At 32.9% G+C, this 15,178-nt stretch overlaps 1 protein-coding gene across 1 annotated transcript; it reads right to left on the reverse strand.

Annotated features, from left to right (window-relative positions):
- Positions 1 to 11,262: 11,262 nt before the first annotated feature.
- On the reverse strand, positions 11,263 to 12,291 carry LOC5570230 (3-oxoacyl-[acyl-carrier-protein] reductase FabG). Its single transcript, XM_001658959.2, has 2 exons — positions 11,645 to 12,291; positions 11,263 to 11,576 (listed from the first exon to the last, which is right to left on the reverse strand). The coding sequence occupies exons 1-2, from the start codon at positions 12,195 to 12,197 to the stop codon at positions 11,359 to 11,361; spliced, it is 771 nt and encodes a 256-aa protein (XP_001659009.1). The 5' UTR covers positions 12,198 to 12,291; the 3' UTR covers positions 11,263 to 11,358.
- Between the last annotated feature and the right edge of the window lie 2,887 nt (positions 12,292 to 15,178).

A 15,178-nucleotide genomic window follows, 5' to 3' on the forward strand; every position in this document is an offset into this window, starting at 1 on the left:
TTTATCAAGCTCAATAGAGTGTCCAGTTCTCTGACATTCATTGCTGGAATTATTTAGCTTTTTTTATATGGAGCTGACATTCACTTCTGGAATTGTGATTTTTTGTTATATTGAGTTTCGAGGTTATGTCAGGCGTGCAACGATCTATTGGTCCCTGAACTCCCTAAAAATAGGTTGAATGTTTCATTTTGCTCGGGTGCTGTCAGTTCAATCGAAGATGGCGTCGAAACAGCGAGCGTATTGTACAGTTTTACGAAACGCATGGTCATCGTGGACAAATGTTTACGGTAGACCTGGCCCCAGTGCCATACCATTGAGGATTTTTTCGGCTTCCTCGGCGCCCTAGTGCACAAAATAGAGATCGCAGTAGGCGGCGCGCGAAATATAAAGAGCACAGATCTAGAGAACCAGACAACCGATTGCGCTGAAAACTTGATCGATCGAATCTCAGTCCTTATAATTAATATTCAATCCAAAAAGTATCACTACCGTCGGACGGGGCTACTTTGGACACTTACTTGTTGGATTTATTTGCAGCTTAAATATTAATCTGAGTAATTTTGTGTCTTCAGCTCTTTTATTAACCAAAGTATGCTCTACAACTTGGCATGAAATTGTTTTGGAACAACATCAACAATAACAGGATAAACGAGAAAACATTTCAAAAAAGTCCATGTAAATATTCACAAGGTTGTAAAACATTGACTATGCAAACATGGTTTGTGTTTTTCCCAATTGATAGTGTATTGCTAAAAATTGCTGTTTTTTTAAAAATACTTGATCAAAGGTCTTATTTTCACGACTTTTATTTAACACTTGTCCGCCTAAGATATTCGTCACTTACACGGACGACGAAGCCTCAAAATCAGTTGGAACGCTAAATTCAACCCACTATATCTCGGCTGTTCTAAGCCCGATTTACAAAATTTTGGCACCTACAGAAATGTATAGGCTTCTAGATTCATGTCAGATTTTTGAAATATTTTTGGGAACTACTGTTTGATTTGTAGTACTTAAAACACCGGAGCAAGTCCTAAAAAAATTTCTAACCGGCGGTAATTGGTAGATAACTTAGAATTTATCGCGATAACCTATAGATTTTTTTATTGTATGATGATCATATTAGTGTAATCTAACAATTGGCATTGAATTTTTGATTGTTAGCCGTTCAAAGAACTACAATATATTCACAAAACTGCGTAGAATACAGAAAAAAATACATTTTCAATTATAACTTGAAAATCATCGCGATGACCCAAACATTTTATGATCTTAAAATATACTCATATTTAAGGCCACCAAATTTGCAGAACATTGATAATATGTTTCTGTTGGAAAAACTACAATATTTTCACAAAATAGTGAAAAATACAGGAAAATACAGGTTTTCTACAGTAATTTCATGTTTATCGCAATGACTCATCAGTTTTATAATTTTAAACTCTTTGTGTGTTCATGAGAAACAAATTTCCTGAACATCGTTGATCGCTGTTTGTTCAAAGAACTACAATATATTCACAAAACTGCGTAGAATACAGAAAAAAATACATTTTCAATTATAACTTGAAATTTATCGCGATGACCCAAACGTTTTATGATCTTAAAATATTCTCATATTTAAGGCCATCAAATTTGCAGAACACTGATAATAAATTTCTGTTGGAAAAACTACAATATTTTCACAAAATAGTGAAAAATACAGGAAAATACAGGTTTTCTACAGTAATTTCATATATATCGCAATGAGTCATCAGTTCTATAATTTTAATCTCATTGTTTGTTCATGAGAAACAAATTTTCTGAACATTTTTGATCGCTGTTTGTTCAAAGAACTACAATATATTCACAAAACTGCGTAGAATACAGAAAAAAATACATATTCAATTATAACTTGAAATTTATCGCGATGACCCAAACGTTTTATGATCTTAAAATATACTGATATTTAAGGCCATCACATTCGCAGAACACTGATAATGAATTTCTGTTGGGTAAGCTACAATATTTTCACAAAATAGTGAAAAATACAGGAAAATACAGGTTTTCTGCAGTAATATCATATATATCGCAATGAATCATCAGTTTTATAATTTTAAACTCTTTGTTTGTTCATGAGAAACAAGTTTCCTGAGCATCGTTGATCGCTGTTTGTTCAAAGAACTACAATATATTCACAAAACTGAGTAGAATACAGGAGAAAAATACGTTTTCAACTATAACTTGAAATTAATCGCTATGACCCAAACGTTTTATGATCTTAAAATATAATCATATTTAAGGCCATCAAATTTGCAGAACACTGATAATGAATTTCTGTTGGAAAATGCAGAAAAATGCAGGTTTCCTACAATAATTTCATATTTATCGCAATGACTCATCAGTTTTATAATTTTGATCTCTTTGTATGTTCATGAGAAACAAATTTTCTGAACATCGTTGATAGCTGTTTGTTCGAAGAACTACAATGCTTTCACAAAATCATGAAAATAAAATACAGAAACATTTAAAATTTCTCCTGTAATTTCAAAATTACTGCATTTTCTTATAATCTCCACGGTTTAGAATTTTTCAGATTCATATATAAATTGATAGAACACAACAACAAACGTTGAATGTCAAAACGTCGAAAGGAATAACACATCGAAAAGAAACAATATCGAATTATTTATTCTTTCGGAAGAGAATAATTCTTCCAAGATCATTTCGTTCTCTTCCAATTCCCACCTTTCGACGTTTTGTCAGGCAAATGCAAATAACTGATTGCCTCCAGACCATATAATTTTAAGAGTTTGGAGCATAATTATATATAAAAGTAAATATATCTACAGAACATTTTTAGTGATTTCTGAAGAACTAAAACATTTACACAAAACTGTGGAAAATACCAGAAAAGTTAGATCGTAATAAAAACCTGAAATTGACCACAATGTTCCATGGATTTTATGATTTGTTAATGTTAAATAAAATGTTTTCGTTTAGAGTTGGTAAGCTTGTATAAATTAACCGATGAAATTTCGTTAGAAAACTTCAATATTTTCACAAAATACCATGTAATACAAGAATATATTATTGCTTTTCTTGTTTCATATTATTCAAGATGACTAATTGATTATATTATTCGAAACCGTTATTAAGTTTTGAAAAAAAAAACAAACTTTCTCAACAATTATAATGGCTATTTGCTCTAAGAACTATCAATATTTTCACAAAATCACGAATAATACAGAACAGTTTCTGACTATGGTTGCGTTTTCATAATAGTTGTGTTTATGATTTGAAATATTCTCAACGTAATAAATATAAAAAATAGAGCAGTTATTATTTCTGTTTTCAAAGCACGACAAACAGTTTACAAAATTGGTAATATAACTATTTCTATTTATCGATAATATTTGCACAATATTGTATTATTATTTATTATAACAGAAATGGGGCCCAAATAGCCGTAGCGGTAAACGCGCAGCTATTCAGCAAGACCAAGCTGAGGGTCGTGGGTTCGAATCCCACCGGTCGAGGATCTTTTCGGGTTGGAAATTTTCTCGACATCCCAGGGCATAGAGTATCTTCGTACCTGCCACACGATATACACATGCAAAAATGATCAATTGGCATTAGTTAATAACTTTGGAAGTGCTCATAAGAACACTAAGCTGAGAAGCAGGCTTTGTCCCAGTTGGGATGTGACGCCAGAAAGAAGAAGAAGAAGAACAGCAGTATATCAGATTTCCGTTGCAATATAATAATTGTGGCAAGGAGTTATCATTTTAATGATTTTATTATATTTTTTCATATTATAAACCATAAATTAACAGAGCAAATTTTATAGTTTCTCCAAAGCATTAAACCATTCTCAAAAAAATGTAAATAATACAGAAAAATACCTTCAACAATCTTACTTCATATTCACCGCAACGACCCATAGATTTTGTGGTTTTAAACTATTCTCATATTTGAGACTTACAACTACAAATTGTAGCTAATCCATTATTGTCGCAATGACATCATTTTTTAATTTACTTATAATAACGCAATTAATGATATTTTACTAACAAGGATAACGGTGTTAAAAAAAGTTGATCGCTTCAACCCTAGTTTGTCCTTATTTGTAGATTCATGTGCGGTTATAGAAATGTGCTTGGAATCTATTGTTTGATTTGTAGTACTACAAACACTGGAGCTAGTCTATAAAAATTTAGCGTTTGTTTGTACACAACTTGGAACTTATCTAACCATGAAGTTCGAATTTATATTACCAAACATTTTTCATTGTAATTTGTACATTTAACGAATTAAAACATATATATTAAACTGCGTAGCATATGGCAGAAAAAAAAAGTTTCAGCAATAGTTTAAAATAATCGCTATTACCCATGAATTTTACAATTTATAAATTTTCTCATATCTAGTGTAGTTTGATATTCATTGCGATGACGCATTGATTTTATTAATTCAAACCATTTTCATGTTCACGAGAAAAGAATATAAATGAAAATTGATACGTGTTAGTTCAAAGAACTAACATATTTTCATTAAATAATTTATTCAAAACTAAGAACTCTTTTGTAATTTAATAATTTCACGCAATGACCTATATTTTATGGTTCAAAACTTTCTCATAAAAAAACAAGAACATGTTTGATGCCATCTATCTAATAACCTCTAATAAGAATTAAGAATAAAAATATAAAGGTAAGTATTTCAAATATGCAGTTACCCTAATCACTGTCTCAGCTAGGGCTTAATTGAAAACCCATTTTCATGTCACTTTTTCAGATCCATTTTTATTTTGTACTAATAGCATATACTTTTAACTACCATGTAGTAAGTTAAATAGTAAGAATCGATTCAACCAGCTTTACTTTAATATTGTTTGAACATGACACATCTTAAAAAATCTGCTTCAAAATACTATCATTTTATTCTTAAAAGAACTACAATCACAATAGAATGTTGAACGCAATAAAAAACTTTCGTTTACCTATTGCTATGGAAAACTTACAGATATTTTAATGTTTAACCACATCGTACTGTTTACTATCACCGTAGTTTTCCTATTTCGCAGGGAAAAGAAATAGAGTACCATCTGTGCACCATATTCCCCTCATTTAAGGGAAGTAAGGTGTTTAAAGGTTAATTTTAAAATAACTATTGAGTCGATCAATACTTTTTTTATGTTACAATGAAGCTCCAAGTATAGATGATCAGCGTTAATATAGAAATTATTTTAAAAACATTCATAAAACATATTTAATTGAAACTGTTACTGCTTCTAAGTGTTCCTATTCCGCTCACGGTAAACAGATTTCGTGACGAACATACTGGATAAAAAGCATTACATAATTAGAATTTCGTTATTTATCCTGCTATTTTTTATGGTCAAATTATACCTACTTCAGCAAAAGAATTAGTATACATAATAATTTTTGAATGAGCGATTATTGAAACATAAAAAATACCTACTGATCCAATAGCCGCTCAAGGTGTCTTGTGTTTTTAATATAAATAATAATTTTACCACATAAAAATAAAGTCAGACGACTTCATTTGAAAGTTGTCAATATTGCTAGAATATATCACGCTATGTCTAAATCAGCAGATTATGCAAATCGAATGTACCTCGGATTTATTTCCGCTACAATTCAGTAATTGGGTAATGTTTTCATAATTAGAAAGTTTTACAATATTCCAAAGGAACAAACAAACAAACAGCTTCTAATAATTTTGAGCACATTTATTTTTATTGAAAATACACAACGATTTAGAAAAATATATAGATGATCAAATTTTTCAAACTTCGGTAGCAACAGAATATTTTTGTATTATATGGTAATTTGTGAAAATATTGTAGTTCTTTTAATAAAATTTCATCGATTAAATTGTGAAAACTTGATAACCCTAAATATGACAATATTTTAAAATCACAAAATACATGTATCATTGCAATGAATTTCAAACTGTTGTTTGGATCGTTATTTCCCTATATTATTCATAGTTTTGTAAAATTGTTGTAGTTCTTTAAAAAACATCAAAAATGTTCTGTAAATATATTTATTTTCATAACTAAAAAAACTTCAAATCTTTCAATTGATCTAGAAGCAATCAATATATTGCAGCAGAAATTTAAGATTTTTCTGTATTATACAAGATTTTGCGAATATATTGTAGTTCTTTGAACAAACAGCGATCAACGATGTTCAGGAAATTTGTTTCTCATGAACAAACAAAGAGTTCAAAATTATAAAACTAATGACTCATTGCGATAAATATGAAATTACTGTAGAAAACCTGTATTTTCCTGTATTTTTCACTATTTTGTGAAGATATTGTAGTTTTTCCAACAGAAATTTATTATCAGTGTTCTGCAAATTTGATGGCCTTAAGTATGAGTATATTCTTAGATCATAAAATGTTTGGGTCATCGCGATAAATTTCAAGTTATAGTTGAAAATGTATTTTTTCTGTATTCTACGCAGATTTGTGAATATATTGTAGTTCTTTAAACAAACAGCGATCAACGATGTTCAGGAAATTTGTTTCTCATGAACAAACAAAGAGATTAAAATTATAAAACTGATGACTCATTGCGATAAATATGCAATTATTTTAGAAAACCTGTATTTTTCTGCATTTTTCACTATTTTGTGAAAATATTGTAGCTTTTCCAACAGAAATTTCTTATCAGTGTTCTGCAAATTTGATGGCCTTAAATATGAGTATATCTAAAGATCATAAAATGTTTGGGTCATAGCAATAAATTTCAAGTTATAGTTGAAAATGTATTTTTTTTCTGTATTCTACCCAGTTTTGTGAATATATTGTAGTTCTTTGAACAAACAGCGATCAACGATGTTTAGGAAATTTGTTTCTCATGAACACACCAAGAGTTTAAAATTATAAAACTGGTGAGTCATTGCGATAAACATGAAATTACTGTAGAAAACCTGTATTTTCCTGTATTTTTCACTATTTTGTGAAAATATTGTAGTTTTTCCAACAGAAATTTATTATTAGTGTTCTGCAAATTTGATGGCCTTAAATATGAGGATATTCTAAGATCATAAAATGTTTGGGTCATCGCGATAAATTTCAAGTTCTAGTTGAAAATGTATATTTTTCTGTATTTTACGCAGATTTGTGAATATATTGTAGTTCTTTAAACAAACAGCGATCAACGATTTTCAGAAAATTTGTTTCTCATGAACAAACAAAGATTTTAAAATTATAAAACTGATGACTCATTGCGATACATATGATAATTACTGTAGAAAACCTGTATTTTCCTGTATTTTTTACTATTTTGTGAAAATATTGCAGTTTTTCCAACAGAAATTTATTATCAGTGTTCTGCAAATTTGATGGCCTTACATATGAGTATATTTTAAGATCATAAAATGTTTGGGTCATCGCGATGAATTTCAAGTTATAATTGAAAATGTATTTTTTCTGTATTCTACGCAGTTTTGTGAATATATTGTAGTTCTTTGAACGGCTAACAATCAAAAATTCAATGCCAATTGTTAGATTACACTAAAACGATCATCATACTATAAAAAAATCTATAGGTTATCGCGATAAATTCTACGTTATCTACAAATTTCCGCCGGTTAGAAATTTTTTTAGGACTTGCTCCGGTGTTTTAAGTACTACAAATCAAACAGTAGTTCCCAAAAATATTTCAAAAATCTGACATGAATCTAGAAGCCCATACATTTCTGTAGGTGCCAAAATTTTGTAAATCGGGCTTAGGACAGCCGAGATATAGTGGGTTGAATTTAGCGTTCCAACTGATTTTGAGGCTTCGTCCTCGGTGTGTTAATTATAACGTTTTGGTTTGTATATTTTACAACATAAAAAAATTAAAATAAATGTTCGGAAAAGTGAACATATTTTAATCTCTAAAAAAATATTTTCTATCATATTTTACATGAATTTGCAGTATAACACAATTGCATCCTTCTATTTATAAAATAAACTACTTTAAAGCGAGCTCTAAAATGCTAAGAAGCTAAAAGCATATTACAAAAACAAACTTTTACTCCTTTACGATCTTGCAAAACTTTACTTCATAGATTGCGTTTCAAATGAAAACTACTTTTTAGTTACAGGTATTATTGTGATACTTCTACATATCGTTCATGTTATATGAAGAAGAATGGAAATACAGTTTATGTATATTACTCATTAATCATCGCATTACCACATTGTAGTAGTTACATTGTTCGTTCGCCAACTTAAAAATCAAGCACTCGTAACTAATAGTTCCATTTAAGAGGAAGTTGAAAGTTTAAGATCCATACTGCAAACTGAAAATTGTGAATAGCATGTTTGGCTGAAATTAATTGTTATACATATAGGGTAGGTGTACCAGTTATGGACATAGTGGTTCCCTATTTGGCCATACGGGAAAACCGGAAAAATCGTGTCACCACTGTGCTCGAGTCATTTCGCATTCGGGTTTGAAAAAACGTTGCGAAGAAGAAGATTACCGTTTTGAAGAGCCGTGACATTTTTTTGTTCTGAACGGTCATGGTTTGCTTCGGATTTTGATGGTCGTGTAGAAAAATGTGAATGTCGAGGTGGTAAATGTTTGCTACAGTACATTTCTCATCCCTGGTCAACACCCTAACATGCTGCTTCTGAACTGCACAATAACTGTTTGGGAGGATTTTTTGTACTAAACAGATTTCGATTCATATTTCCAATATGAATCTTAATCCATACACGGCAAAAGTTTTACATAGTGTATCGTGTTTTAGGCAAAACACATGATGTATGAAGCTCAAATATGCTGCAAATACTTCAAAAAACGCTGATTGTAAAGAAAAAGCCGTTGAACCCGTGCATAATGGCCGATCATTCCGGAAAGCTGTGGATGTTTATAGTATTTTGAAAAGCACCAGTTTTTTTATATTTTAACCACATAGTTGACAAATAACTGTCACATATTAAACAAGTAGAAACAAAACGTAGGCATTGAGTAAATAGCGCTCCAAGTTTAAAGTTTGTCTTCTTATACAAAAGTTCATAACTTTTTAGTGTTATATCCTGTAAATAAAAAATAAAACAATATGTTAATCTGTCCACAGTCCGGGAAGTCCCTTTTATGCGCCTACAGCAACCAGTATTTATAGCTCAGAAATTTGTAGGTACGAACACGTAAAAGGTACCAGAGTTATAAGGAAGAATAATGAATATCACTTGAGATAGGTAGACAATGACATTTAGTATACATGCCATATTCATTGAGTACAATCATACAGATTGGTTGTACCCCGATTGGCATAAGGTCGTTTGGCATAAAGCCGTTTGACATAAAGTCGTTTGGCATAATGGTCGTTTGGCATAATGGCCGTTTGGCATAATGATTGAGTTGGCATTTTTTAAGCTTTTACCGAGATCAACGATTTTTAAGCTTTTACCGAGATCAACACCACCGAGCCCACAGAAAACAATTTTGGTAGGTTCTAAACAAGCGTGGTGTTCGTTCAGAGATCATCCGAGCTAAGAATTTCAAAAAATGTTGTGACATTATAGAGCATTACTAAATAAAACTCGTGACGGGTCTTCACATCTCAGAACATAGAGTACCCTTGAGCTTGTTGCGATATACATATTTGAAAACAGTAAATTGGCAAGGAAATTTCGCAGTTATTCATTAAGGGAACGCTCATAGAATATTTCGCTGCATATCAAGCTCTGTCCCAGTTTGGGCGTAACACTCACTGAAAATTACTTGATAAAAGAATGATTTTTTTTTTTTTGCAAAATTTCAAAAGCTCTAATCAAAAGATCTATTAATACGACTTAATGCAAAAATAGCCTTTATACGAGAGCAGATTATTTTTCGTTTAAAATGTTTCAGACTCTAACGCAAAAAAAAATCTTTTCACAGCACAGCTCAAATGAACAACACATCTTTAAAAGAAAATATTTGTGGCAAAACTTTTCAACGGTTCAATATAAATTCTAATTTTGGAAGTGTACATCAAAAACACCGTCTATTATCGAGAGAAGGGAAAATTTGCGATTGAAATAATATATTTTCCAGCATATCTCGTAAGGAGATCACGCGTTTGATAATAAAAATGGTTCACAATTAGCTTTACTAAATAATAAAATTTATAACAGTATAAACATAAAGAACAGCCTATTTTTAAAAGAAGGCAAAATTTACAATTAAACCAATACAAGAATTGACGCCAAAAATTATTGCGGTAATGACTGGTTTCCCCGAAAAGTGGTGACGAGAAAGAACGATAAACAGTCAAAAGAAGGAAGTATTCTGTCATTCTCGGCTATACACATGTTGGCAAAAATGCTGAAGACGGTAAAACTCGAAAGAACCGCCAATTAAATAAAGAAGGGTGCATATTAGATGGTCAGTTCGTTCACCCCCCTGAAATGTATATAGCTACGACAATTATGGGTGCTAAAAAATTTCCGGGGGAGTGGGCTATTCGAGGAAACGGGATATTCGGGAAATGACATTCGGGGAAACGACATTCGGGGAAAAGTAGCACAACCCATCAAAGTAACTGCAGTAATCGATTTCTATTTTCGCTGATAATTTGAGCAGATCAATGTTATCGATTGCCGCCCTTTTGTCAGTTGTATACAAAAATTCTTAAAATATATAGCTCCAAAGAACAGCTTATGCATAAAAGAAAGAGAAATTTATTGAATTTTAAAATCAACAGTTTTCATACCTATAATAATGGTTACATCATATTTAGGAAAAAATAGAACAATTAATAGAAGGGTAAATTTGTGCTAAATATATAAAAATCTTCAGTGCAAAAATTTGTTCCAATAGCGAAACTCACAAGAAGAATTAATATATGAAAGAAGGCTAATTTCTGGATAAATAATAAAATACTATTGGTAATAACTTTCCTAATATGCTTACATTTATTCAAGAGCGAATGATTGTTAAATAGAGTGCCATTTTGTATCAATTGACTCCAAAACAAGCCTTGTGTCATCAGAAAGATTCAATAGAAACGTAAAAACGAAAATTGAGAAATTCTTGGTTTCAGACTCATTATGCCAAACGACTTTATGCCAAATGACCTACCACCATACAGATTATCAATTTTACTAATATTAATCAATAAAAAAATATAAGCTTGACCCAAGTAACACCGAAAACATAAATTAAAATTCAAAAATATGCTATTTGTTCTACAACAGTTGCTAGAAAGTTTTTGGAACAAAGAGAAATTATGCTGACAATAAGCAATCCTAACAAACGAAACAGAGTCCTAGACGCATTTGAAAAGCCAAGTATTTATTTATTACCAAAATGTAGTAGGATATTTTATAGTTTTATAAATTGCAACTGCTTTCTTCAACTTTCGCTTATCGTGGACACATCACATTCTTTCCTCCATCCACGCAGAGGCACGTTCCCGTGACGAAGCTGGCAGTATCTCCCGCGAGAAAAGCAATGGCCGCAGCAACTTCCGACGCTTTACCCACACGACCCATGGCATGGGTCTGCTCACTGTGCTTCAAATACGCTGCATAATCCGCAGGGCTCATACCCAATCGATTGTGGAAATCCGTTACGATAACCGCTGGAAAAATATATTCGAACAATAAATTAAATACCTAAGTGGGCCATCGATTTAATCTCCGCGCCTACCTGGATTGACCGAATTGACTCTGACTTGCTTCGGCGCAAGCTCCAGTGCGACACATCTCGTGAACTGATCCAAGGCAGCCTTGGAAACGCAGTAGGCCAAAACGTTCGGGAACGATCTAGTGCCGGCGACGCTCGATACATTTACTATGTTACCTTTGGTCTTGATAAGATGTGGCACCGCCAGCATGGTCAGGTGATATACACCTCTCACGTTGGTGTTCATGATGTCATCGTATTGCTCCAAACTGGTGTTTTCTATGCTTCCCGGCAGTCCTTTTCCTGCATTGTTCACCAAAACGTCCAGTTTACCGAACTTCTTGATCGTCTCATCAATAACCCGACTATTATCCTCGGTTTTTGTTACATCAGCAACCAACAAGAAAGGCTTCTCCTTGCCCACAGCTTCACAGTCCAAGCCCACTTTGTTCAGATTTTCTTCATTTCTACCGGTCAGAACAACGGTAGCTCCCAGTTCGGTTAGATATTTTGCAGTGGCCGCGCCAATTCCACTGCTGGCCCCTGTGATGATAACAACTTTACCGGAGAAATCCATTGCGAAATGCTCGAATGTTTGCGACTGAATGCTGAACGATTCGCTTGCAAACGTTCGTTTCGTGCCGCAAATTATCTGTCGTTTGTATTGTACAAGATAAATATAGCTACATAATATGTGGTCATTATTTATTGATGGTGCCGTATCATCCATGTGTATGGGTGGACAGATATCTCAAGTGGACTATCACGACTTATAAGTAACCAAAACTTAAAGACAAATACGAAGATTATGTACACTAGTAAAATAATACATAATATGAACAAAATTATGTAAATTTGTAAGCAATTCCCTTCGATAGAATTGTGAATATTCTTGGAAGTTTCAAATTTGCGTTTAGAAGATTACCTTGATGGACGCATGATTATCATTAGTATTGAATAACTGGTTAGATTGTATCGATCGTCAGTCCCCGTTTTATTGACTTGTTTCTTTTTCTTCGAGTGAATTTCATGTGTGCATAGAGTTAGGGTGGGCGTGGAATAAAATACATCAGTTGAGGAAGTTTTCTCAGAGATTACTTCTGATAATTTTCTCTCACGAAGCAAGAAGTTATGACACATAGGATATCATCAACATGTATTTAAAGGTTGTTGGAGGAACATAAATTTCAGCGAGAATTCCACAAAGAATTACTGTAGAATTTCATCCAGAGCTGCTTTTTCTAGAATTATTTGATTTGACAAATTTCTCCAGTGAGTGTCGTGACGATATATAATTTATCTTAAATTCGCCGAAACAGTTTTCCTGACCCGAACATTAAACTATTACATCGCTGTTAGAAACGCGACACTTCTTACGAAACACGTGCTATCGAGCAAACATTCACCAACAGAATCTCCAAATCTCATCCAAATCCAATCCAAACCCAAGCCAAATCCAATCCAAATCCAATCCAAATTCAATCCAAATTTAATCCAAATCCAATCCAAACCCAATTCAAATTCAAATCCAATGCAAATCCAATTCAAATGCAATCCAAATTTAAATACCATCCAAATCCAATCAAATTCCAATTCCAATCGAAATCAATCCAAATCCATTCAAATTTAAATCCAAGTCCAATCCATATCTAATTCACATCCCATCTAAAATTTGTCGAAATTCATTCCAATCCAAATCTAATCCCAAGTCAAATCAAATCTTATCTAATTCGATTCAATCCAATACAATGTAATCTAATCCAAATCCAATCAAAATCTAATTCATATTTAAATCCAAATTCAAATCAAATCCATATCCCATCAAAATTCATCTCGATTCCAACAAAATCTTATCCAAATCGAAATATGAACCCGGTTGAATACAAATTCCACTAACAACTAATTTTAATTCAAATCCGATCCAAATTCAATTTTAATCCATTCCTAATTCAATACAGATCGAATTTTTATCCTACTGCAAAAATACTCAAGCGTTAGCAGATGTGGCACGCGTTCATTCCTTTGCATGTGTTGATTAACAAATTCCTTTCACATATCAATGAATGTGGCAAGCATTCATTGAACAGGGAAAGTAGAGAAATTCCACATTCCCCCATCGTATTATATGCTGGAAAAATAAATATAAATATAAAATAAATAAATATTAGAATATTTATGAAACGCGCCGTCCACAAATTACGTAACGCTCGAGCGTTACGACTCATAATTTTCATACAAACAGCATTACGGAGGGAGGCAGAGTTTCAAAAATTTCCAATTTTAGCGTTATGTAATAAATGGATGCTGCCTTTATTGAATTTTAATACATCATTTCACTTTGTCACCCAAAATGAGTGAAGAAGAGCAATATTGTTTAAGTTCGATACCGATTTTGGTATGATTCCGAAAACGTTCGAAATTGGGCACATCCTCCGGGCCCAACTATATAGTGGCCATAGCAGCCAGTGATTTTGATAATGCTTTCGGAAGCCTCACATTCAAAAATCTTGTTTGTTACACATTTTGATATGGTTCTAGACATGTTTTCAACTGGCCACATCCCCCGGGGACTTGTAACCCACTATAGCGCGGACATGAAAATGCTTTCGAAAACATCACCTTCAAAGATCTTAAAAGTTGATACCCTTTCTTCCTTCCTATTGGCATAACGTCCTCACTGGGACAGAGCCTGCTTCTCAGCTTTGTTTTCAATGAGCACTTCCACAGTTGTTAACTGAGAGCAGTGATATTAAATGTCAAAAATTTGGAAAAATTGAAATGCTTCTAGCGCTCTCCCATGCGGAATATAGTATTAGCAAATATGACCCATCGATAGTTATTCAGAAATGATCACCAGGAAAACCATTTTCCTATGGCTTTTTCCACGGGTATGGAAGATATTCGCAATATTCAATTGTCAAATTCACGTGATATTCATGACATTTAACAGTACTGACTGAGAGTTTTTTTTGCCAAAGTTGCCATTTTCGCATTGGTATATCGTGTGGCAGGTACGCTGATACTTTATGCCCAGGGAAGTCAACGAAACTTCTATTACGAAAAGATCCTGGACCGACCGGGATTCGAACTCAGACACCTTCAGCATGGCTTTGCTTTGTAGCCGCGGACTCTAACCACTCGGCTAAGGAAGGCCCCACAGTTGATACCCATATTGATCTGATATCGCATATGTTCGTAATTGGCCACTTCCACCAGGGCACCTAGAACCTACTATAGATTGGTCAGAGCATCTAATAGTTCTGAAAATTTTCCTGGAAGCATCTTCTTGAAGTTATACCTACTTGGATATAGTTCCGGTTGATATATACCGTAAAGTGCCCTAATTCAGCGCATTGCCTAATAGGGTCCTAAAGCCCTGTCGCAATTTCATTGCCAAACCCTTAAAATTAGGCTAAAAACACATGTTTACTCAATTTTTAATGTTTTTCGTTTGCTTAAGGTGAAGATGAATCGAAGCCATAGTTTAAATTATCAAGAGCACGGATCTGAAGAACCAAACACCCGTTTGAGCTGAAAACCTAATCGATTGGTCACCAC

This window comes from Aedes aegypti, chromosome 3 (assembly GCF_002204515.2).
Source record: "Aedes aegypti strain LVP_AGWG chromosome 3, AaegL5.0 Primary Assembly, whole genome shotgun sequence".
Classification (NCBI taxonomy): domain Eukaryota; kingdom Metazoa; phylum Arthropoda; class Insecta; order Diptera; family Culicidae; genus Aedes; species Aedes aegypti.

Excerpts from the sequence above, each read along its gene's own strand:
- LOC5570230 (XM_001658959.2), bottom strand. The coding sequence starts at position 12,197 with ATGGATTTCTCCGGTAAAGTTGTTATCATCACAGGGGCCAGCAGTGGA. Across the intron at positions 11,577-11,644 it reads AGTCAATTCGGTCAATCCAG|CGGTTATCGTAACGGATTTC; the intron begins GTAGGCGCGGAG and ends ATATTTTTCCAG.